Genomic DNA, 26,413 nt, shown 5'->3' on the forward strand with positions numbered 1-26,413 from the left:
GATGGCAAGCAGACCTCCCCCTCTCCAACTTCACAGTCAGCTCAGTTCCATTAATACTTCTTTGGCTTGACAACTTATTCTATGATTGTCAAATCAAATGATAAATCTTTGATGCAGACAACCCCACTTAATCAGCAGTCATCCCTATAATGTACCCTGCAGCAGTTGTAATAATCGTTCCTCTTCTTCACATTTGCCAAACTATGTCAGACAGGTAACACTTCTAGAGCGGTGGAGCTGGTTTGAGACTAACCTGACCCCACATGCAATACAAATAGACCTTTTCAATCCCAAAGATGAAATTCTAAAGAAACCAGGGTCTTCATTTTGTGAAATAGAATCCATTATTTCCCACTGGCAGTAAAAACAATTTATCCATATATTAGTGTTATGTTCCTTTGAAATATGTTTAATAAGTTTTGAATCACCTCCCCCCCCCCCCCCAGCAGACTTTGGGGAAAGAGTGCCAACGGTTGTATAAAGGGGAAAGAAAGGGTGCATGTGCCACAGGATACTGATCCGCACAGACGCAATACAGCTTCCTGAGGCTAATTCCCCATGCAGGTTTTGTAGATGTTTGCAAGGAAATGCGTTACTTCTGCACCGAGCCAGAAAATAACTGAAGAGGCAGGGACAATGGCAGTGCACAATACATGTGACTTGCCCTGAGTATTTACTGCTGATAAAGGGCGGGATAAGACATGGGTGTATAATTGGTTTTTATTTATGTAGTACATTTTTATTCACCCTTCTTCCAGAAGTGCTCAAGCCAACCTGCATGTTTCTGTTTCCTCTTCATTGTTATCCCCAAAACGACCCTATGGCGAACCTATGGCACTCCAGATGTTCATGGACTACAGTTCTAATCAGCCCCTGGCCATGCTGGCAGGGGCTGATGGGAACTGTAGTCCATGAACATCTGGAGTGCCATAGGTTTGCCACCACTGCCCTATGAGGTTAGTCAAGGGGAGGGAGCAACTGGCTCTCACAGTCACCCAGTATGTTTTATGGCAAGAGGGATGTAAAGTTAGCTCTCCCAAGTCTTAGACCAACCAACTGCCTGGAGAGGAAAAAAAAGTCATCCTCCTTCAATAGAGGCTTAATGGCCGATTATGCACAGCAGGGTTCCCGTGACTTCAAAGTGAATTGGCCGGGGAATCTTTCTTTCAGGGCATGTTTGACATTATTAATCACTGCTCTGTTTGCATCAGAGCAAGCATCACCCATCAGCTGGCTTTTTGCTTGCATGGGGGAGGAGATGATTTTTTGTGGGTTCTTGATCGTGCATCCGTTCTTTAATTTTTAGCTTTTAATCTTATCAATAGATCAACTTATCAATCTATCAATAGATCAATATCTATTAACATAAAAAATGAACAATTAAAAAATCTTGAATATGGCATCTGTACACTTTGCCCAAACACTGATTGTTTAATGGTGGGTAGTGAGGCGGGAGCAATGGTGGACTTGCAAAGTGCAAAACCGCAAAAGGACAAAGTGAGCTCGCGTTTGCTAAGCTGTCCAGGTTCACGGTCATCCGTCTCCCGATGTGCTGTAAACCCAAGCGTCAAGACCAGTGGGCTAGAATCACTGATTCCATATCTAGAATCACTGATTGCTTGTGTGTAAAACTACAAGGCTGGAGACATCCCAGTTTGTTGATCAGATGCAGAGGCAAATTGGGCGTTTGGACTGATCAACTGATTTTAACATTTGTTGAACGCTCGTATTGATTTATCGACCTGTTCAATATGGTTGTGTAATTTTTTTTTGAAAGAATCTAATTATATTCAGGAGTGGGGAGGCCACAGGCAACAGAAATGATACGGCAGGACAAGAAGTAGAAAGTAGTTGGCAATAAGAAGGAGGGTGAGGGGGAAGCATGCAAAGCTGCACAAGGGAGGGGGGAGGTAAGATTAGGTGGGCTGACTGTGGGTGAAGGGAAGAGGTCTGGTGCAAAGCTGTGCCCACTGGCAAATCTGTCCTGCTGTGGCAGCAAAGCAAAATTAAAATTGTGCCATAAGTGGCTTTGCTTGCCATGGAGAGAGTAGAAAGTGAAAGCGGGGTAGAGGAAATACATCCATACAAAAATCTTCCCGCTGTAGACATTTGCCTCCCCCACGTAGCAATTCAGCCAATGGGATGTTATTTGTCCCTGAATCAGTAAAAGAAGAGTTGTCTTTATAGCTCACTTTCTCTACCTTTAAGGAGTCTCCAAGTGGCTTATAATCTCCTCCCCCCGCCACACACACACACCAGGGGCCTTGTGAAGTAGGTGGGGCTGAGAGAGTTCTGAGAGAACTGTGACTAGCCCAAGGTCATCCAGCAAGCTTCATGTGGAAGAGCAGGGAAACAAACCATTCTGCAAAAACAGGGCCAATACTTCCCTTATGTTTCTGGTGCACCTGCAACAGTTCACAGGGAATCTCTCCTGCTGCCCTTCAGCAGGGTATTTTCAGAATGTTTGCAATGGGAATAAGTTGAGTATGCCCCCCCCCCCCAAACTAACTGGGTGGCTTCCCTACTAACCCCATCAGTGCTGTGATCTCATGCCCAAGGCACCCTAGCTTGAGAAAACATTAATTCTGGGGCAACTGTGTGTCTTACTGTGGATCTTGCAATCACATGTTTGGAACACATGTTTCCTTATGATTGGTGTTCATTACAGAAGAGCCTAAAGGCCTTAAAACTGAAACAGACACGATGGGAGGGAAGGGCTGAGAGAAAGGCACACAAAACTCTCCTAAAGTCTACCATGTAGGTTGAGTGGGAAAGGGCCAGCAGGATAGAGGCCTCAGGGCCAAATCTGGCCTGCCTACAGCCAGTGGTCTCCCGTTCTCTCTTGGGTTTCCAGTCCAAGGGCAAAAGTTTTACAGAAGGCTTGGTGGCTGCGGCAATGGCATTTACTGGCAAAGGAAAGGGTTTTGTTCTGGATCCCAATAAACAACAACAACCCTTTCTTCGTGGCGTAGTGGTTAAGAGCAGGTGTACTCTAATCTGGAGGTTTGATTTCCGTGTTTGATTTCCCACTCTTCTGCTTGAGCTGTGGAGGCTTATCTGGGGAATTTAGATTAGCCTGTGCACTCCACCATATGCCAGCTGAGTGACCTTGGGCTAGTCACAATTCTTTGGAGCTCTCTCAGCCTCTCTCAGGGTGTTTGTAGTGAGGGGGGAAGGGAAAGGAGTTTGTAAGCCCCTTTGAGTCTCCTTAAGGAGAGAAAGGGGGGATATAAATCCAACTCTTCTTCTTTTCTCATTCACATTTGTGCCAGCAAAACAGCCAAGTAAGGATATCAGCTATTGCAGGAATAGAAAGGATACCTGGCAGCTGACCAGGCAGCAACACTCTCTAGACAGATGCTCAATAGGCAGGCCAGCTCATTCCACTTCTAATGAAGGCTATTGTAAAGGCAACTTCCCCAAAAAGGCACTTTTGCAAGAGGCTCACACTGGTGGCTGCAGCTGGTTTGCAGCATGCTGGACTGTCTGGGTGCTTTCGGCAAGTGAACATGTCTCCGGGGAAAAAATTCAAGGACTGGTTGTGACAGGAACGCATATTGACCTGAATTTTGAGCACGTTGCTTTGATTCCTCTTTCCCTGCAGGGCAGACAGCCCTGAGATTAAAGAGCCACCTCAAGGTGACACCAAAGGCTGTCTGGTGGGCCTCAAAGAAGCAACTCTTGCTGTTATCTGACCTTGGCTGGGGGTGGGGGTGATATAGGCAGAAAGATGGTGAGCAAAGCAGATGGATTCACACAGTCTCCTTCCTTCCTTCCTTTCTTTCTTTCTTTCTTTCTTCCTTTCTTTCTTTCTTTCTTTCTTTCTTTCTTTCTTTCTTTCTTTCTTTCTTTCTTTCTTTCTTTCTTTCTTTCTTTCTTTCTTTCTTTCTTTCTTTCTTTCAGGATTTTTGTCAGCCCTGATGGAATGGGGGGGGGGGGGTTGCACTTGAGTGCTACACCAGGGCCCCCAGATTCCAGTCTAGCAAGCTACTGCAGATGGCATGCTTTTTCCCGTTTGCTCAAAGTCACCACCCCAATTCGCCCAATTGGGAATAAGATTTCAGGAGTTAGGGTTTTTTTTTCATCCACAGGCAGGAAAGCAGCTGGGACCGGGGCTGATTTAGAGAAGACAAATGGTGAGAAGATAAAGGGTCCCCCCCCCCTTTTGCTCTTCCACTCCTCTGGGTAGCCTCCAAGGCTGCTTTTCCATTTAGTTGTGTCTAAGCGGGAATCCATTGTATATACACTCTTACTATTCTGGTAAACAAGCAACTCAGGGTTTTTTTGTATTGCTTCAAAAGCCTGCAAAACCTGTTTTTTTTTTTAGAGATAGGATTTAAGATAGGATTTCTAACCTCAGGTTAGCAAAATGAGGGTGCACGTGTGTATCACGGAAGCAAATCCCCACATAGACCCATCAGCTGGTCTCCATTCACAAGACCACCTGTGGTATACACTATTAGCATTCCCATTTTAGAACTAAAAAACCGAGAATAAAGGGAGTAGGTGGTTCCCATTGAAAGAACTCCGTAGTGGAGCCAGGATTTGAACCTTTGCCCCCTTAGGGCCACATCAGGATTTTGCAAGCATGTGGGGGTTGCAGTGTGCCCTCCGTCCTCACTTACAACCTCATTCTTGCTAGGATTTGTGCCTCTCCCTGCTGTGAACCTCCCCCACCCTTAGGGAAGTCTGGGCTTTCATGTGGCCTGGTGGGATTATCGTGTGGGGCTGGCTGGATCACCTTCAAATGATGCCTTGTGTTGTTTGTAACCTTATAGCTGGAGGCAATGAAAACAGCTGGGAGCTGGCTCCAGCCTGCAAGGTCAACTTGAACATCTGGTTCCGCTGTGGATGTGCTCCAGCCCCTTCACCTCCTTCCAGGAGGAGGCTGCCAAGACTGGTGAGGGAGGAGGGAAGGACCAGGGAAGGACAGGGCACCGGCATGACTCAGTTCCCGCTTTTTGATGCATGGCTGCATTTTCTTTTCCTTGTTCAGCTGTGAGGAAAAGTGGGGATTTTCCCTTCTGAATTTTCACAGCTGAGTAAAAGCAAAAAAGGAGCGTCTAACTAGGCCAGCTGTCAGCCGCCTAAGAGCAAGAGGATGTTTAGAAGTTTAAGTCATCAGAGCTTGCAGATTTTTTTATTCTGGAGTGTGGCTGTGTTCCCAGAGATGCTTGGGTACGCAGGTAGGACTGCCAGATTTAAGACGGGGAGGTGGTTGGTGGGATCAGAGCATTCGGTTCCTTCATGACAGTGGCGTCACAGACAAAAATTCAGCCAGTGAGGTTTTCCCGTTGCTGCATTTGCACAACTGCTGCTGAGTTTCTTAAATCATGGCAAGAAGTGCAAGGCACAAAATCTCTCCCTGAAAAAGGCAACCCTAATCCCTGGCTTGCTGCTTGAATCACCTGCAACTCTGAGCAGAGTCTGGCAAACGTTTAGAACATACAGGCAGTTTTTTGCTGATGGTTTTAAGTGTCCTTGGACCAGGAGAGCAAAAATGAATCTTATGACACCTTCAACCAGCAGATCTGATTGGGTCTAACTAATGAAAACTTAGCATGTTTCTCAGAAGGGCAGCTGTGTGTGTGTGTGTGTGCGCGCGCGCACGCGTGCGTGCGTGCGTGTGTGTGTGTGTGTGTGTGTGAGAGAGAGAGAGAGAGAGAGAGAGAGAGAGTCTACTTTGCTTGCAGAAAGTTCCAGGTTGAATCCCTGGCATCCTACTGTTATTACTGTTTACTTATTTCTTAGATTTGTATACCACTCTTCCTTTTTCAGGCTCAGGGCGGTTTCCAACGCCTGATAAAACTGTGTATAAACATCATAGAGTGAGCCCTTCAGGGGAAGGGCGGTCTATTAAATTTCATTAACAACAACAACAACAACAACAACAACAAATAGTCAAACACATTTAAAAATGTAAAATCAAACAAAGAAAACTAGCACAGGCCATTCAGGGCAACTTCCAAAACGTTAATGCACACAATAAGATCAAGGTTAAAATCACACTCAAATGGCGACTAAAATTTCACATAAATACTATAAAACTCCTTACTTCCATATTGTCAAAATACAACAACCCAAAGCAAAGTTCAAAACTGGAAATCAGAAAAACTGAAGAGGGAGGAGAAGAAAGATGGTAAAAGAGAGGAGGGGGGTGGGTCATTTAGATGGAAAAACCATTGCTGCCTCAACCATATGTCTGGCGGAACAGCTCCATCTTACAGTGGAATTGCATCAGATCCCACAGGGCCTGGGTCTCACTTGACAGAGCATTCCCCCCTGACCCTGGCCGAAGCTAGCAGGGACATCTTTCAGGACAGAGATCACCAGCAGATTGTTGTTTTCCAAATGCAGTGCCCTTCAGGGGATGTACAGGAAGAGGAGGTCCTGTAGATACGATGACCCCAGACCATTTAAGACCTTAAAAGTAAGTACCAGAACCTTGAACTTGTTTTGGCACACTATCCAAAGCCAATGCAGCTGGTGAAGCACCAGTTGAATGAGTGCCCACTACTGGTGAGGACCCACACTGCTGCATTTGGCACCAGCTGGAGTTTCTGGAGCAAGGCCGAGGGTAGCCTACAAGCTGCAGTAATCTAGCCGAGAGGTGATCGTTGGTTGCAAGGTCCATTTGGGACAGGTAGAGTGCCAACTGTCTCACCGGGTGAAGGTGGTAAAAAGCCAGGTGAGCAACATGTGTGACTTGAGCCTCTATTGATAAGGAGGCATCAAGTCTCACACAACAGGACGCTTGACAGATGTACAAGGGTTAAGTGCATGCTGTCAAGAGTCAGCAATTGGCAGGTTACAGGGATATGGTAGTAGGTGAAGTGAAATACCTCCTGGGACCTTGAAAAGCCACCCCCAGTCAGAGTAAACCACCAACCTTGGTAGACAAGTGGTCTGACTCCGTATAAGGCAGCTTCGTGTATACAAACCTCTGCCCTCCCCAGTCTTTAAGATGCTACTACAGAGTTATTTTTTGTTTACACTCCAACCGACTGATATGACTGCCCTGCTCCTTGTGCTAGAAGAGGGGCTTTTGGAAGGTGCAGCTTCTCCTGTCACTGTGCAGCAGCACTTAAAAAGCTGCACCCCTCCCTCCCTCCATCTCCTCTGCTTTCTACTTGCCTTCACACAACATGCTGCCTCTGACCCATTTCCCTCAGCTCTGACCTCACCACAGTTCGACAGAAACAACCCCTAATCCCTCCAGTAAGAGGATGAGAGAGACACTGCCAAGCATCAGACAGGACGGGGCAGGCCCAGCCGAGGCCATGCCCTCACTCCTGCCGCCCTCAGTAATGTGGCAGAGCTTGCCCAGTTCTGCCTGCATTTAACCCGGGACCTGCGCCCTACGCAGAAAAGCAGGATCCAAGTTTTAGCTTCTGGCTTTTCCTCTGAAAACTGAATCCAGACTTTTCCTCTACGCTGGGGAAAGAAGCAGAAAAAGGACTGGGATGTCAGCAAAAGGAAAACAACCAATGACCGTCTAGTGGAAAAGCTGGCTGGATTTCTCTGTGCTTATTCTGGGAATGTTGTCCCTCGGCAGTTTAAAAAAAGGTGTGACAAACCTTGAAATAAACCCAAAATTACAAAGTGAAAACTCGCACAGAGAGAAACACAATGCCCTTCCCACGCAAGAAACCCTCAGCAATGTTATTTTTTTCAGTTGCTGTTCATATTTTCAGACTTATCTTTGCAACTGAGAAGTGCGAACTAGAACGTTACTTAAACTAGAAAGAGAAAGGAAGCCTCTGCACGTGGTACAAGTGTAGTCCAGGGCCAGCCGGCCAGCCTGCAGTCAGTCTGCACAGCATCCTTCTGTGGGGTCCTCATTAAACCAGGCAGGCAGTGTCTCCTGTATCTACTGCAATGTGTGACTCCAGCAGACCTCCACAATAATTGAGGTTGTTGACAGACCACAAAAAAGGCCTGGCCTACTCCTGTGCCCTGGAGGGCAGCTTCATCTGCAAGAGCTAGCATAGCTTTATCATGATCATGACCACTCAGGTTGCTTCCACGCAGAGCTTTTGCTCTGAGTCCACCCCCACCGCATATTTAGATCTAGTGACTGGATTACGTTTAACCTTTAATGGCATAAAAGATTGCAGATTATTTACATTTAGACATTTAAATATTGGTATTTAAAATGTTTTCCAAAAACTTAGCCACAAGTAACTGGATCAAATCATCATGCTTCCACCAGCCTCCTGGGTTTTACCTGGGTGATCATATCCAACGCAGGTTTGGGAAAGCGTAAAGCATGGAAGGTGTGGATTTCTGCCCTTCCCCAGCCCCTGCCACTGCCATTTTTGCTCCCCCCTCTCCCATATTTTTTGCTGTTTTTTAAGTCAAATTCACAAGGAGCAGATCTCAGTATCGCAGCAATGTGGATGTCTCTATAGTTACAAAAGCAGTAAAGGGGAGGGGGTGTGGAGGTCAAGAAGCACTCGAAGTGAAGCATAATTAGCCAGTCAAACTACTGTTAAGGGCACAGAGTTTATTCCCCCACCCCCATTTTTTTTAGAAGTAGTGAAAGGGGTCACTACTTTGTGCAGATCAAAGCAGGGCTCTGCTTCTGTGGTTGTCAGTCTCTCAACTGGTAGCTGTGCCTTCAGTCGTGGTTTGATCTGCGGAAGCAGGCAGGTGGCCCTGTTTATGCGGTGAAGAGTCTCATGTGCTGATATTTGTAGATGAAGCTGTGATTAAAGACACAAGAGCAAGTCAGGTCAGCGGTTTTGGTTTGTGTTGTTTTTTTCTGGGCCACAAAGCCATTTATTGTGTGGAATCAAGCTTATCACTAGCTAATTTCTGAGGTTGAAGCTGATGTTAAATGCAGGAGAGAAGGTCTCATAAAAGAGCTGGACAGAGGGATAGCTCCAAGAGGGCGGGGGTGTGTGTGACGCACCCGGTGTGTGCCCCTGTGGGGGTGTGGCGAGGGAGTTCTGGGGTGTGGCAGGGGCATTCCAGGGCTGGGGCGTTCTGGGGCGGGACAGGGGCGGAGGACGCACTGGTACACCGGGCACTTTCCCCCCTTGCTACGCCTCTGGAGTTGGCACTTCTAGTGTGCAAAAAGGACTTGCTTCTGCTCATTTTTATTCCAAACAACGTCAACAGCATTCTGTGACTACTTTCAGGATCAAATCTAGGATTGGTTGTGGGTTTTTAAAAAAATTGAACCTGCACCTATATTTTTCATAGAGTTTAGAGCAGGGGTGTCCAACTCTGGCACCCCAGATGTTAATGGGCTACGATTCCCATCAGCCCCTGCCAGCATGGCCAATTGAGACTGATGGGAATCGTAGTCCATGAACATCTGGGGCGCCAGAGTTGGACACCCCTGGTTTAGAGCCTTGCAATTTAGCAGGTGAATCTTTTCCCACCACTCTGTATTAGGAGAAATTTTACATGCATTATTTGTGGGCTGGCCTGCTTTTAAAAACTTAGAACAGGGCCTGTAAAACGTTACAACTCTGTGTCATAAACCTGCTTTTAAAACTTTCTCACTCAAGGTTGTCAGTGCTCCAGAGGGGGGCGGGGGACTGGTTTGGGGTACTTCTGTGCCTTTAATAGCCACTTTCTGTTCACAAATTGGAAGTTGAAGCTGTGGGTTGAAAGGGGATAGATTTGTTCACTTGCTGGCATTGACACATCTACCTTCTGCTAAATGCGCAGCTTCAGTGACAGGTTGAACAGTCAGCAACCCTGGACCCACAACGCCTATTGCTTTCATCATGCCATTCTCTGGATTGTGATCTCCTTTTAATTAAAAATAAAAACCCAGAAAACTGAGATTGTCAGGATGGTGTGTTCTAGGCTAGATGCCAGAAATGTGTAGAGTTAGTAAGGTAAGTCTATTCTGTAACCATTCGGCTTCCAGAGCAATGGGACCCCCATCTCACGCTGAGAGTTTTCAGAACGATACTGAAATCTCCTCCCTTTCTCTACTCCCAACCCAACTATCCATCTCATTACTTTAATTTGCCTTGGCTTTATATTTTCTTTCATGCTTAATTAGAGCTATTTTAATTGCTCAGATTCTTGGCTGCAAGGCAACAGGGAAAAGTATAGAATTAGAAAAAAAGGAGGAGGGGGGAAAAAGATACACAGTTATTAGCATTTTCTCTCCACTCAACAAAACCAGGAAGAAAACAGACTGCATTCCAAAATCTATTATATTGCGGATCTCTCAGTATGGGCAATTAAAAATAACCCTCCCCAACCTCCCCCTTTTATCCTCAGCTGCCTAATTAATTATCCTTCAAATAATTGCACTTCACGTTTCTTAATCGCGTGTGGCTATGTGAACATTATGCATGAGAAGAGGGGGAAGTGTCTGGCATGCGCCATGGCTTTGAAAGCAGAGCAAGCTTGGAAATCCTCTCTGGGGTGTAAAGAGAGAAACTGGGATAGGGTAAAATGTTCTATGAAGGAAAGAGACCCCTGATAAAGGGGTTAGGCTTTGGTTTGTCGGGAGCCCTGGTGTATTGGGACTTCAGTGCTAGAGGCTTCTTGCAGGCTGAGGTTTTTTTTGCGGAGATGTTGGTGGTTGATGCTTAACCTAGGTGGAGGAATTTCTCTCTGTATTGTGGGTGACACAACTTGTCACTTTTGAGGGCTTGAAGAACCTGGCCTTGTTTTGTAAAAGATAGTTGGGAATTTCCTGCTGCAAGTCAAAGCCACTTCTCTGAAGAGTTCTGTTCCTCTTCCTGGCCAACTGCTTTCACTGGCTGACTTGTTTTCTGTTTGTTTTTTAACTGCTGAATCAGCAGGAGGTAAACTTGATCACTTCCTACTTCGTGGTTTAAGGCCAAGCCTACCTATGTCTCTGGGAGACCTTCCTTGTCTGGGGAAAGGATAGCTTGGCAGGAAATTACTAATGGGAAAGTGAGGGACTTTTTCTTTTGTACGCTATTTTCTTATTGCAAGTTTTTTGCCCTACCTTGGATCTGCTGTTCCCTCATTGAAACAGCTATAGATTTATTTATGTTTCCATTATAGCATAAATTGAGATTGACAAAATGGAGTAAGTGCTGCTGGAGTCTACATTTCCCCATCCCTGAGGGTGTTTTAACTATTTTGGGAAAAAGTGCAGGAGATTCCAGGTTTGCCTGTTTAGCCATTTTGTTCTTTGTTTGGGTATTTGATCCACAGCTCAAAAATAGAAAAATGTGCAGAGTTAAAACATTTAAACAATTAAAGGGAGTAACAAAGAGTACACTAAGAAAGCAATATGAGAATGTTAGAATTTGGAAGCTCACAAAATGGATCTTGCTGAATACGACCAAATTCACTCACGAGTTTCTTGGAATAAAGGTGTCTTCTCTGTTTGTCTACCAGCTAGCTATGAAAGAACTTAGAGGGTCTTCTGGATTTATATTACGGCTGCCTCCTTCCTTTTCACAGTCTACTTTAGGCAAACTTTTCCTAATAAGAGGGAATCCAAGATACAAACTAAACGTTATCTCAACAAATGTATGTTTGCAGCTCCAGAGATAACGTGTAATGCAGGGAAAGGGCACTTGCAGAAGGGATCAGTAGGAGAGATATTTAATCCTTCCTCTGTTAGCTGACATTTCCCCACAAATTCTCCCAACTGGGTTTACTTTTGGTTATGGAGTTCAGCTTGTTGAAGTCACATGAAGTTGGAGAATTGGAACATTTGTCTACGGAGGCAAGTGGTGTCAAACTCGCTGCCCCCCAGATGTTATGGACTACCCTGCCAGCATGACGCTGGCAGGGGATGCTGGGAACTGTAGTCCATAACATCTGAAGGGCCACGAGTTTGACACCTCACTCTACTCAAACTGGCAGCGGCTTACCAAAGTTTCAGGTGAAGATCTTTCACATAATGATGATCTGATTCTTTTAATTGGAGAGTCCAAGGATCAGGTGCTCCTGTGTCCCAAGCAGATGCTCTACCAATGAGCTGCAGCCCCTCCCCAGTAAAATTACTACGAGGTCGTGCCTGGAGTTCTCACAGATTAACAACTGATCTCCAGACAGTAGAGATTGAGTTGCCTTCAGGCAACATCAACTTTGGAGGGTGGACTGTATGACATCACATCCATGCTGAGCTCCCTCTCTCCTGAATATTAGACAGTTTGGAGTGGACTAAGAGTCTCTTCCCAATGACCACTTCTCCCTTGCAAACGCCTCTCTAGCCCCAATATTTGTGTCGCAAAAGATGGTTGGAAACTCTGGCATTCCTTCGTAATGTCTCGAATGGCCCCTCAGAGGTCTGGCCGAGCCTATTCCTTTCTCTGAACAGTTGCCTACCCACAGAGGTGGGATCCAACCAGTTCTCACCACTTCTCTAGAAGTGGTTACTAATTTTTTCTGAGTGCCGAGAAGGGGTTTCTAAAGCAACCTCCCTGCCCAATAGGGACTGGAGGTGTGTGCGGCGCCACTGTTTGAATCCCACCACCATCGGAACCTGTTATTAAAATGTTTGGATCCCACCACTGCCTCCCCATGTTTTCTCCTCCCATGGCTTCCACTTCCCTTACTTGGACTGGCTTCCTTCTTTAGCATCCTGGAAGGTGTCAGCTCAGGCCAGCAACCCCTGACCTGCTCCCTTACTGACTGTGGAGGTGGAGTAGGATGTGACAAGGGGAGAAGGCACAACTCCATGGGATCAGCAGCCTTAAGGATCAACCTCATCACTGTGACTCACATTGGTTTAATTATATTCTGCAAAACAGCATGGCAGTTCGAGTGATGTTTTTAAAGGATGCGCTTCATAAGGAGTTGTAAACAATTCAGGGGCACAAGAGTTAACTTCTGCAGAAAGAAGTGCTGGTGTTCAGGTTTTCCTGTACACCACTGTCAATTTGGTGTTTAACCCCCCGTTCCCAGATTTATAAATGATCTGTAGTTACTCAGTGGATGATTGCAGGACAAACAGGCTTAAGCTTAGGAGTGTGTATGTGGAAGCTGTGTACATGTTCAGAGTCACTCTCGTCTTTTTTATTTGTTCTCCGGCTCCAGGTAGATAAAGGTAGGGACACAGCATTTTCCGCTGATGCAGTACAATTGTTCCTCCCGCCAGTGTCTTTTCTTCCAGTAAAGAATTTTCGAAACATGCCTTCAAAAACTGATATCCTAAACTTTCGCCGTTCCATTTCTTCTTAGCTGACCTTGAAAGGGCAAGAGTAATTTGTGTTTCTCTTCCAAAGCTGCCCGAGCAAATTCTGGTCCATAGTGTGCTTTCAGCGGTTAGCAAGATTGCTATAAAAATAACAAAAGAAGAAGAAAAAAACAACCTACAAAAAGCTAAAGCAGGGTAGATATTTTTGTGGTATTTCCAATACAAGCATCTGTGTTGCCAGAGAGGGAAGTTGCTTCAAAATTGGCTTCCCTCTTCAGCAATGCAGGGATTGGGACAGATGATGAATAAACGTATATATTGATATTTTAAAAGAAGAAAACTAGCATGTTGCACGTTCTGCTAGTACCAGTTGGCAAGATGTATCAGAAAAGAGAGAGGCGCTAACTCACCTCGACACTTTAAAACTGGTGGGATGACAGAGGGTTTCTCCCACATACACGCTCCTAAGCTTAAGCCTGTTTGTCCTGAAATCTCTTAATGTAATTTGCCAGCATCCACACAACAAACAGCTTACCTGAAAACCTCTTTACCTGCTGACCTCCACCACTAAGCTTGTGCGAGACAGCATGCAACAATTCCCACTACTCTGTTGGATGTTGCGTTGCTGTATGGAAGAAAGATCCTTGGCGCAGACTAAACCTTCCAGGGACTTAACAAGAATGGGACAAACAGCACCTGGCTCTTCAAAAAAGAGCTGACTCCCCAGTTTTATGCAAGGTGAAGCTCTTTGATGGAGAGAGAGGGAGAGAGAGAGACGTGGGGCCAGACTGAGCACAACTTTATCCTACTTCAGGTGCGGGAATTCTTCCTCCCTCCCTCTGACACATATTGCTGGTAATTCCCTGACTGAATTCCCCAACAGCTAATCAACATCTACCATTAAACTAAGGCAGATCTTTTGCAAATAGAGAACCAGGGATCATGAACTGGATCTTGACTTTGAAACATGCCAACATCACTCCAGGGAGAAAGTACTAGAAAAGGATTTATACCCCATTTATTAGGTTTATAACATGATTTTTCTTTCTGCCATGTTCAAGTGATAAGGGACTGTATTAACCAGGCAACTGGAGGTCCTCTGGATCAAATCAATTGCACTGAGATATGTTACATGAACGCACCCTCCTTGGGTGGGTATATTTACCAGGCTAGAAGGAAAAGGGTGTGTGCGACAATAAAGCTGCTTGGCAGATCATTTTATGGGGTGGGGGAGCTCAAGGTACTGGTCCACTACCCCTGCTCCTGAAAAATGGTTGCAGACCAAGGCTGAACAAGACTTCCCATTCTATAATGTCAGGGAAAAACAGTCAGAGTGGTGTAGTAGTTAGAATGTTAAGCTGGGACTGAAGAAACCATAGTTCAGAGGCCCACTCAGCCATGAAGGTCACAGGACATACATACAGCAGAGAGTTTGTGATGGGGAGGGACTTCAGCAAGGTGTAATGCCACACTATCCTCCAAAGCAGCGATTTTCTCCAGGCGAACTGGTATCTATTATATGGAGATAATTTGTAATTCTGGGAGATGACCCTAGCTCAGCAACCTGTGGCTCTCCAGATGTTCATGGACTGGCCATGCTGGCAGGGGCTGATGGGATTTGTAGTCCATAAACAGCTGGAGAGCTGCAGGTTGCAGACCCCTGCCCTAGCTCTACAGGCCCAATTAGTTCGTGTGTACCTGGGAGTTGAATTCTGAGTATGGAACCTGCAGCATGTCTGATCTCCAGAACCTAGCAAGGACTCAGTGTGATATGTAGTTGGGCCCTTAGCCCTCATATCACCTGTTAAGCAAGTGACAATCTTTGATGTGTGGCCTGGAAGAATGTGTTTTTCTCCTTATTGCACAAGTTGTTTTTATTGTCTGCCACATGTATTCACTGTTGCCGAGCATCACTCCTTTGGAACATGCATGCAATCTTTGCTCATTATATGCTCAATTATTATATTTACCTTTTCTTTCCTCGGTGAACTTTATTGAAACCTCTGCTACGCACGTTCTTGCGTGCACTGTGTGAAGAGCCTCATTAAAGAACCACGGTCCATTAAAGAACCACGGTCGATTTGTAATTTATTTTATTTCTAAAAATCAAATCTTTCTGGTTTTACATTGTTCCCAAGACAGCTTGCAAAAAATAAAAAGCACAATAATTAAAACACCTCTACCGAAAGATACTGAGAATAATCTCATGTCACAATTTTGAATGCGGGGAGTAAGCATGTGTGCCACGAAATCTTGCCCTGGCCATCAGGAACTCACAAGGTTGCCTTAGGTTATCTCTCTACGTCAGACAAACACACACACACACACACACATTTGGATTTGCAATATGGGAATAATAACATCGCCTTGCCTTTTTCTGTTTTGCATAATGTGTTTTGTTTCTGCCAGGTAAAGGGATGAGCCGATAGTCATGGATATCCTAGTCAGCCCTCAGCTCTCGAGATTTCACCAGGCATTTATTGCCTTCATGCTTTTACTCCTCTGTACCCATAAGGGCTGGGAACTCCTATTTCTATAATATTAAAAGCTTTGATTATTGGGAAATTCTGTATGGGTTTGTGAACCACTGGGCAGGCTCACAATTCTCCATTCCTTGCAGGTATTAAGGAATCTTTCATTGCCATCTGCCATTTGTCAGTTCTTGTATGAGTGGATAAGTTTGGTGCTTACACAAGAACTCAGCCCCTAAGACTCAACCTCTTCTCCATCATCCTACAGTAACAGCTTTTCAAACTTGGGAGTGGCTGACATGTGTGTGCACGCTATTGTTTGCAGAACTATGGCATCTATGTAGATGAAAAGACTGTCTTGCACAAGGGACTGTAAGCCTGATATGGTCATACAAACTGTGGAACTAGAGACCTTTCCAGGGCCAGAGAGATTGTGCTGGGCAGGTACTGGTGTTCAGGAACAAGGGACTGTGATCCTGCTCTTTTGCTCCATACTTTGGATTTTGGTTTAGAAAAAGAGTGGAGGCTGGCAAGAGTCAGCTGCAAAATTGACTCGCCTGGCAGCTGCTAAGGGTTTGAATGGATCGTGATCTATTTTCCCCGCCACCAGCAGCACAAAACTGATTGTGAACTGAATGGAACTGAGATTGTGTGAAGGGTTTTTTGTTTTTGGTAGAGGAGCACAGTCAGCCCAAATCCTCATGTCCTGTTGACTCTTCCCAGTGAAACAGGTCCTGATATGAAGCATTACCAGGCAGATGGCTTTGGTGTCATTGTTGTTGCAATGACCGCCTCTTAATTGGAGATTTTGGGACTCTTTGCAACTGCATGCTGTTACTTTAGAAGTGGGTTTGGAGTGATGGAGCGAGACAAAGGCAGATCAGATCCATGAAACACAATCTATCAGGAGATTATCTTGAGCAAGCCCTGTTAAAAACAAATGAGACCTTTAGCACTCTATGGTGGAAGAAGAGTAGCCAGAAAGAGCAGAGAATCGGTTGTGAAATCTACAACCGAGTCTCCAAAGCAGAGGCCTATCTATGGTGGGGCAAGGCGGGGCACATGCCCTGGGCACCACCCTTTGAGGGGGGAGGGCAGCTTATGCCCCATACCCTCCCAGTGGGCACTGGGAAACTGCGCCCTGCCCGAGACTCCACGTGGAGTTTTGGGGCCTGGCATGCTTTTTAAATACTGAGCTCAGACTGGCTGGGTGAAACTTTAAACTGCAGGCTTTGCGCTAGATCTAGCCAGGCTGAGCTCAACATCAAACTGAGCAGTCACTCTGCTCAGCTCTAGCTTTATATTGCTGGCTCTGCCCCCAAGATCAACCTGACCTTTGGAGGTAAGGCTTGGGGGGTGGGAGCAGAGCCAGCAGGATGAAACTGGAGTTGGGCAGAGAAACTGCTCGCTCTGACACTGAGCTCTTCCTGGCTAGGTTGAGCTTTAAACTGCACGCTCGAAGCCTGCACTTTAAAGCTGAACACAGCCAAGCTGAGCTTAGCATTGGACAGCATGCAGCCCCAGACCTCCATGTGAAGTTGACAGGGGGAGGCAGAGTGATCCAGTAGTGTTTGCTCTGGGGTCTATTTTCTATGGATCAGCTCCCACTCTAATGATGTCTGAATTACCAACTTTCCTCTGTCCTACAGGCCTGCTACCTCTGCTATAGCCTTCTGACATTGGCCAGTGTGGTTGTGGGAACCCAGGCTGTGCCTTGGAGCAAGCAGGTGAGTCAGGATCCAGAGGGAGGACAGTAGGGAATTGGTTTGGTAAAAGGAGGCTGCACTCTGTCCAGATTAAAAGAACAGACTCTTTGCTAGAACAAAAGACACTTATTGCACTGTACATGACATTTAGCCTGGTGGTGGAGGCAGCTGGCTGCACTCCAGCTTTGTGGGCAGCGTAAATTCCAACTTCTCAGCTATGCTGGAGCCAGGCTCCACTGGTAGGACACAGAGAAGGGAGAAAGTTCTCACTGGGGTGGTGCCAAAGTGTAAAACTCACTTGTGGATCTCCAGTTGGCAGTTAAGAATGGAAAGCTCAGAGGCACCCTGAGTAGCAGTAGCTTGATGATCCTCCTTACTTTTTATTTATTTCTGTGTTCATTTGATTTCCCCCCCATCCTTTCCCAGCCAAGTCAGTATCAGGGCGGCTTACAACTGGGTCCACCCATTTCAGTTTTCATGTAAAATAATCAAAGCTCTCGTTAGATAAAAACACATTGGTGCCCTAACACACATCAAATGGGGAGGCCAGTCAGAGAAGAACGGTGAGAACAACTAACCCATTGATAAGGAGTGATGGAAACAGGGAATAGGAATTCAACAATAAAAGTGAAAGTGAGAGGGGAAAGTAAAAGGGAAAGGAAGGAAGGAAGGAAAAGAGAGAAAGGAAGGGAAGCCAGCTACCGTATATACTCGTGTATAAGTCGACCCGCATATAAGTCGAGGTACCTAATTGTACCACAAAAAGCTGGGAAAACTTATTGACTTGCATATAAGTTGAGGGTGGGAAATGCAGCAGCAGCTGCTGGTAAATTTCAAAAATAAAAATAGATACCAATAAAATTACATCAATTGAGGCATCAGTAGGTTAAATGTTTTTGAATATTTATTTCAAAGAAAAACAGTAAACTGGCTCTGTAAATGGAAAAGAGGGTCAACAAGAACAATATGGTATCAACAATAACTTTAAAAGTACAAAAACCGTAGCTCAATCAGCAACCAAGCTAAAACACAAGAGTTAAAATCCTTCAAAACTGGATTCCTCATCATCATCTGTATGTCCAAATGTAACTCAACTTAGATTTTAAGAGGGATATTATCAGAAATGGAAAATCTACTATTAGCTTCCATTGTAAACAATGGGGGATGGGGCACCCTTTTGGGGACCAATAACTTTGGATCCCCTGACCCAAACTTCACCAAACCTGGCTGGTATCATAAAGAGATTCTCCTGATGAGATCAGCCAAGTTTGGTGACGTTTGGTTCAGAGGGTCCAAAGTTATGGACCCTCAAAAGGGTAGCCCCATCTACTAATAGCTCCCATTGAAAACAATGGGGAATGGGGGCACCTCCTTTGGGGGTCCATAACTTTGGACCCCCTGAACCAAAATTTACCAAACTTGGCTGGTATCATTAGGAGTGTCTTCTGAGGGTACCCTGCAAATGTGGTGTTGCTAGCATAAAAACTGTGCCCCCTGCTGGCCGACAAAGTAAAAACACACACAAAATTTTAATGACCCGCATATAAGTCGAGGGGAGCTTTTTCAGCATTAAAAATGTGCTGAAAAATTCGACTTATACATGAGTATATACGGTAAATGAGAGCAGATGCTGTCCTCAGCTGTAGGTCTGGCAGAACATCTCAGATCCCTCAGGCCCCAGGTCTCACTTGATAGAAAGTTCCACCAGGCCAAGGCCAGAACTCAAGAAGCCCTGGCTTTGGTCAAGGACAGCTGGGTGGTCTTTGGGCCAGGGACCACAAGTCGGTTGTTTCCAGCTGAGTGAAGCTTTCTTCAAGGGTGATTTCAGGAGAGGTGATCCTGCTGATATGACAGTCCCAAACTGCTTAGGTCTTTACAGGTTAAAACAAAAACCTTGAACCTGATTCAGTATTTCACCTGGAGTCAGCACAGCTGGAGGAGCACTGTTTGAATATGCCCTCTCCACTGGGTCTCTGTAAGGACCCGCCCCGCCACATTTTGGACCAGCTGGAGTTTCTGGAGCAGTCTCAAGGGTAGCCCTGCATTGCATGGAGTGTGTTACAGTAGTCCAAATTGGAGGTGACAGTTGCATGGATCATCCTTGGTACAGAATGTTGTTAGCTGGCTCATTAAGTCTTGCTGTCTACTTGAGCTTCATGGGAAAGGAGCAGTCTCTGCTGCCTTCAGCTGCTGCCTCCGTCACCCTTTGCTTTTTAACTCTCTTGACCCCATACACTTTCCATCACCCAATAGGGACCACTTCAGCACCTCTGCATCCAGCTGCAGCAGCACATTGATGCCAACATCCGAGAAGACCCCTGCCTCATATATCGAACTGAACTCAAGAACCTGGTGGCCCAGACGTACGTCAAATGGCAGGAACTGCTGTCTGCGAACTGGCTCCAGGTAACGCCCTGCAGGTAACCATCCAAAAAGGGAATTCCCTGCCATTTAACCTGGGGAGTGAAAGTCAGACAACATGCTGGGAGTCCTGTGCTGAAAAGTTCTCAATGTGTTTTCCCCTTTTAAATTTAAGGCACAGAAGACCAATTCAGATCCAGATAGAAAGAGAGACACTTAGCCTTTCCTTCTGCATCATTGTCTTGATCTGAAATGGCCCTTCAAAGCTGCTGCTTGCTCCATTGCAGTGAATATGGAGGCACTTTGTATGATTCCTATATTTTTGCCTCAGTGGTGCCTTCAATTTGGAAAAACTGTGCAGCAGGAAAAGGCGAAAAACTCCTTTCCCTCTACAGTTATCGCAGTCCCAGTATGAATAAGACCAGCAGGCAGCTGCTGTCTAGAAGAGAATAAAAACAACATTTGAGAGTCCCAAACATGGAATTTTGTTGGCATCTCACCTGATTTGATTCTGATGTATCATCAACTACTCATAACTCTGGAGGCCTCAGTACATGTTACAAAGTCTCCATGTCTCCCACCCTGGCCCTGTTGACCATATGTACTGTGGGAGCTCAGTGCGCAGAACTTCCTTTCCAGGTATGGGCAGATCCAATTTAGATTGGGCTGGTGGCACGCAGGATGGAACCTTCTCCTGTTCTATTTTCCACACCTGAAATGGCTCTGGGAACTGCTGTTGGCTCTGCTGTGGAAATTTGAGTATGCTTGAGCCAGCCTGGTGTAATGGTTAAGAGCAGATGGACTCTTATCTGGTGAACTGGATTTGTTTCCTTGCTTCCCCACATGAAGCCTGCTGGGCAACCTTGGCCTAGCCACAGTTCTCTCCGAACTCTCTCAGCCCCACTTACCTCACAAGGTCTGTTGTGAGAGGGGGGAGGGAAGGCGCTTGGAAGCCACCTTGAGTCTCCTTACAGGAGAGAAAGGCGGAATATAAATCCAAAAACACTCTCCCTTCGTCGGTATGTGTAAGTTTCAATGCGTAGTCCAACCCTGACTAGTCGCTCAAAGAAAATGCTGTCGTGAATCAAGCTCAGGGAAGTATCGTGTGCCACGAAGAGTTTAGGAAAGAGCAGTTTGACTCCACCAGGAGCAGCTCCTGTTCATGTCAGTGAAGCTGGCACAGGAGGTCTTCTTGGTGGACTTGTGCTGCATGTTAATTAGCATGGAGGCTGCCATCTGGCCATTCCTCCTCAGGCATTAAAAAATATCATGAGGCAGCCCAGGGAGTGGGTGAGGGAGACCCTGGCAGCTGTGGATCTGTTTCCAGCTGTCTGTAGCTAATCACACATTAGACACTCATCGCTGCTTGTGGCATGACATCCACCCCTAGCAGCAGGCGGGAATGAATGGAAAAATGGATCAGGTATGCCAGGACTGGGCCTGGCTGGTTGCTTTCTGTGCTGTGGGCCAGTAAAGAAGGCTGCATTTGTACTCAGTGGCAAGGAGAAACCAATTCGTGACTCATGCACTAGAATTTTTAGTGCCATCCATTAACAGTTTAAGAAACAGGGCAAGGAAGGGGAACTAAAAGAAAGGCCAGAGAGTTTTGCTATTCCTGTCCTCTCCCAATCACTTCTAGTGCCAGAGGGGCTCTAGAAGGGGCAGGTGATGGCAGCACTGTTTCCATGGACTCCCAGCATAACTGTTCCTGGGACCTGGAGGCCTGGCTGGGAAAGAGCAGCCTTTCCATGGGTCCAGAGCGCCATTTCAAGTCCCAGCAAAGGAGCCAAGTAGATTGAAGTAATAGGGTGGAGCCAGCTTCCCAGCAGGGTTTAAAAGCTGCTTGGAACAGGACATATTTGTGTGTGCGTGTGCACAAGCAGTGTTTGAAATCTGCTGTTATTATCTTTTCATAAATCATTAGAACACTAGCAGCGTTAATCAACACAGGTTAAATCCTCATCCATTTTAAAAACAAAAACAAAGGGATTTGCGCTTCTGTTGTGCATGCTTATTGCACAGGACCTTTTAGCTTTAGAACCATCATTGCTTGGGAGCCAAAGTAAATGGGATATTGCAGATCTTTGACTGGATCCCCCACACACAAACCTTTAGTTTAGTTGCAAAACGCATCAGTGGAAGAAAGGAATATGGACTGGGACAGGGCTTCTGAGAGGGAAGGCTATTCCCACCCATCCCCTCCCCATCATTTGTGCAGGCAGAAAGCCCTCAGCCTTAAATGACAGGTTCCTGTATTGTGTCTAACTTTTATTTCCCTCCCTTTTATTTCCCTAAAAGCAGCCCGAGGAGGCCATTTTCAATTTTAAAAACAATGCAGGAGATGGGGAAGGAGTTAACCCACCTCCTTCCACAGTGCTGCACTTGCTGTTGATCTCTCCTCCTAATTCCCTTCTCCACCCACCCACCCCCCCATTACTTTTTGCAGATATATTACAGGCTGATTCCACATGGGCCAAAAACAGTGGTGTGAAAATGGTGTAAAAGGGTTTTAAATGGTGTAAAAGGATTTACACCATTTTCACACTGTTTTCACACCGCTGTTTTTGGCCCATGCGGAATCCGCCACAGTTTGTTTGAGAGATCATAGCTCTCCATCATCACATATAGCATAGGTCTCTCCATAGCGGAGAGGCCCTAACTCAGTGGTATAGCATCTGTGTGGTATGCAGAAGGTTACAAACTCCATTTATATATGGATCAGATAGTACAAAGCAGCTCAATGTGTTCTTCATGGATAAGTTGCATGAGGTCTAGAACAGGGCAGGGGGACAGAGTGATGTACATCCCAGTCCCAATGAACAGGCTTTTAGGAAAGAAGGAAGGACAGTGAGAGAAATGGGATGAGGCAGGGGGATGCAGCAAGCCCCAAGGGGCATTGAAGCAGCTGCCTCCTCCCCTGGTGGTGTCTGAAGTGCCACTAAAAGGTCACAAAGAAAGATGGACAGATTCCATCCATGGAGGTGCGATCCCCTTTGCATTGAACAGGAACTGCATAACATCTGTGCAACAACAAAAAAACTATGCTCACTTCATGGGGGACAAAGTGTTAATTAGTACTTCTCTAGTCAGAAAAAGGTCCTATGTAGGCAGAGCAGGCTAAGTAGATTTAGTGGCTGAGATTTGCAGGGAAGGGCCTGGCTGGAGATAAGCCCCTTCAGTGAAGGGAACTTCTGAACATGCTTACCAATCAGAGAACTCAGGTGCTGCTTAGCAGTAGGATCCAGGAAGCCGTCCCTAACCTCAGGGTGCACTCCAGGAGAAGCCTGCTACTCCCACCCACTCCGCTGCCTGATTTACAACCTGGTCTGAAGTGAAACATCCTTTTATACAAACTTGATGGAAAACAGAAGCACCACCTCCATTATTCAAGCAGTGACTCACCCCCCCAGGAGCTTACTCTGCCTCCATTCCTTCCTGCTACTGCCTGAAGCCATAGCCAGGTTTTTTGGGGTGGGGGCAGAGAGAGACAGGAAATGAGGTTCATTACTGCAATTCAAAGTGAGGGGGTTTGGAGCTATTATTGCCCAGTTAATCAGTAGCTTGGAGTTTAACAACTTGTCCTCACTTCCTGATCTGGTGGCTCTGCTCTTTTAATCTGATCAGCCAAGGCTGGAAAGAGTTTGATTTGACAGCCACTGGGAGATGCTGCAAGGGGGAGAGAGCTGCAGGGAGGAGGGAGCGCAGGACAGCACATTGGAGTGGACACTTGTTTGGTTTTCGGCTTGGTGGGAAAGGGACAGGGACAAATCGGCTTGTTTTAATACAGCCCCATGAATATGAATGGTTTTACACAGAGTTTTATAAGTAAGAGAGAGTCAGAAAAGGCCAGACTTTGTGGCAAGAAGCTGACTGCCTACGTTTCAGCAATGGCCGCGCGCAGCACTTTTCTGTTCCAACGAGGCTTGTGCAAAAAAAAAAAAGAAGCTCGCCTCTTGAATTGTGCTTTTCTGTAATTAGTGAGGGATGTGTGCGGTTTGGATCCACCTCCTGGATTCCTGAATGCCATGGACTGACTTGGTTGTCCATGTGGGTGGAGAGGAAGGGTTATCACTCTGGTGTCCAGGATCTTCTTTGGGTACCTGCCTGACCACCCACAAAGGCACCGGCTGTGTTCCAAATCCATTCCTGACACGGAAGAGCCCTTTAGTCGCTAGCATTGGCCACCTCTTTTTGGAACCTTCAGCTGCAGATTCCATTTCTTTGCAGGTGAGCGAGAATGAAGCCAAAACACACAGTCCAAAGGAGGTTGTCGTTTCACTCCCAGTCGCCCCCCCCGCCCCCGGCCCAAGTTTTGCTGAGTGTGTAGGTAAAATAAGCCTTTGCAAAGCTGCCCTTGGCAGCCTTCTCCTTGCAAGGCATCGGTGGGTACAATCTTTGTTGGTCCCATGCCTACCTTTATATGCCAGGATAATCACAATACCTAGAGATGGAGAAATTTGTCTGTGCAGTTAGCAGAAGGGATGTTGGCACAGTTCTGTTATGCCACATCATCCTTGTTTCATCCCATGCCCATTGCTGAAACACCGTAATACATGCTGGCTGGAATCTCCTGCAAAAAGTTATAGGTCAGGATATTTTGGTGCCAGGGACAGAAACACCTGATGGGGGGATACACCTACATGCAAAACCTTACCGGCCTTGTCCTTCGATCACTGGCCAGGCACCAGAGCTTGTCCCCCAGAGAGACTAGCACATCAGGATAGAAAATCTTCTCTTCCGACCTCCACTGCTTGGACTTGCTGTGAGCATCTGAGGCCAACTGTGCTGTTGTGGATTTTCCAGGCTGTGTGGCCGTGATTTGGTAGTTTTTGCTCCTCATGTTTCACCCACATCTGTGGCTGGCAGAGGCATATCGATGTGACATGCCTCTGAAGATGCCACCCATAGATGCGGGTGAAATATTAGGAGCAAAAACTACCAAATCACGGCCACACAGCCTGGAAAATCCACAACAGCCAGATGATTCCGACCATGGAAGCCTTTGACACTACTTCCGAGATCAACTTCTGACCCCTGCTGTGTCTCTGTGGCATCCTCCTGCCTAAGAGCCCGTGAGGTGTAGTAAATAGTGTGCAGAGTGGCAGACTAGGACCTGGGTTGACCCTAGTTCAAATCCCCATTTCTACCATGGAATCTCACTGAGTGACCTGGGGCCTGTCACAAACTCTCAGCCTGGCCTAGCTCACAGGGTTGTTGTGAGAAGATAGAGGAGGCAATGATGTTCCAAGCCACTTTGAGTCCCAACTGCAGAGGAAGAGAGGAAGTAAAGAAACAAATTCAAACTCATCAGTTCTGCCAAGTCACTGCCCACCAGTGGCGTAGCTCCAAGGGAGCAGTGGTGCACGCAATGCACTGGGTGCGCGCTGGTGCGGGGGCGTGGCAGGGACGCAGGGTGTATGCATGCCCCAGGCGCAGTTCCCCCTCTGGCAAAAGCTCTGGAATGTTGGTATACAGTTTGGTAGTTGTACCAGCCTCAGAATCTGAGAATATTCTAAGAGGGTCATGCAAGAGAGGAGACAGTGTTTAATCTCTAACAAGAGACGTCTGAGGGCTCAGACTGTGGTCGGAGCTCTGCCCTGACAAGAAGTCCTGTGTAAGAATAAGCTGTGATTGCTCAGCAGGGAGGAAAAGGTACTATGTATGTGTTTTGGGTTGTTGCCCAATCCTGACTTCCTATCTGCTTATCTGAAGAAGGGCCCTGGCTGCAGATGGGGGAGCAGGTGGTTCTAAATGGGCACGCTCAAAGAGGCCAAGGCCAATTCTGCCTGCAAGGCGCGTCTTTCTGCTGCCTCCTCCGCCCCAGAAAGCGTCTGCTGCAAGATCTCCTCTTAAATGTTTATATTTGCGCTCTTCTCTCCTCCTAGGGCGAGAGTTAAAACATCTGATGGGACTCTTCCCAGGGAATCAGCACTTCTCTAAGCAGCAGCAAGAAGTTCAGCAAGGCAGGGCAGGGCTGAGGTGTGGGAGGGGGAGCAATTGCCGCTCAGTCCTCCCCAGCCTGAAAACTTCATCCCGAGCAGAGGCATTTTAACAGCCGGGTTTGTAATCTTTTGATTTTTTTTTAAAAGGAGCAAAGTACCCGCAAAAGCTTAGCCGGCCTACCTTTGCTATTTGTTTAGACACTCTCGCGCCTTTAAGAAGTGTGCTGGCAAAGCAGAAAGCTCCGGGAAGGGATATCCACCCCGCCCTGTACAGAGGAGGCCAAAATAAATGTCATTTTTAATGGATTTTATTTCTCTCTTCCTGGCTGTTCCCTGAGGTTGTAATAGTAAGTGCTCTACTGCATGGAGATGGGCCCACATCAAGGGCAGCAAAAGGTCTCTTTCAGAAACATGCCGGTTTCTTGTTCGTTACAGGACAGATGAGGAAAAGAATCTGCAGACAATGGAAGTTGCCTTCAGAATAGAATTAACAACAGAGGGGAGCCTGTAGAAAAGATCAGCAGAGGAACCCAGGGGACTTGCTCTGCAGGGTACAGTGGTAACAGCACACATGTCTGTTGAGAGGTCCAGATTCATTCTCCATCATCTCCAGATATAAGGAGCTCCGGTAGCCAGGCTGGAAAAGAAAATCTGAGCTAGTGCCTCCCTCAGAAGGCAATAGCATATTAGAAGGACTAATAGTTTGGTGTGTTATAAGGCAGTTCCATAAACATGGAACAGAAGGAGGGGGGGAAGTGTAGGGCATGTTTATTTTATTTATTTTTATTTATAGACTGCCCTTGACTATCAACGTGGGCTCAGGGAAGCTTGCAACAT

At 46.4% G+C, this 26,413-nt stretch overlaps 1 protein-coding gene across 1 annotated transcript in view; it reads left to right on the plus strand.

Annotated features, from left to right (window-relative positions):
- Window positions 1-25,878, plus strand: part of FAM178B (family with sequence similarity 178 member B) — a 171,383-nt gene extending 145,505 nt beyond the window's left edge. The window contains exons 13-15 of the mRNA XM_048512116.1: window positions 17,217-17,294; window positions 19,527-19,693; window positions 25,520-25,878. Of these exons, the coding sequence (XP_048368073.1) occupies window positions 17,217-17,294; window positions 19,527-19,693; window positions 25,520-25,574 (300 nt within the window). The 3' untranslated portion in view covers window positions 25,575-25,878. The remainder of the gene's footprint in view (window positions 1-17,216; window positions 17,295-19,526; window positions 19,694-25,519) is intronic.
- Window positions 25,879-26,413: the final 535 nt, after the last annotated feature.

Source organism: Sphaerodactylus townsendi, linkage group LG12 (assembly GCF_021028975.2).
Source record: "Sphaerodactylus townsendi isolate TG3544 linkage group LG12, MPM_Stown_v2.3, whole genome shotgun sequence".
In the NCBI taxonomy this organism is placed as follows: domain Eukaryota; kingdom Metazoa; phylum Chordata; class Lepidosauria; order Squamata; family Sphaerodactylidae; genus Sphaerodactylus; species Sphaerodactylus townsendi.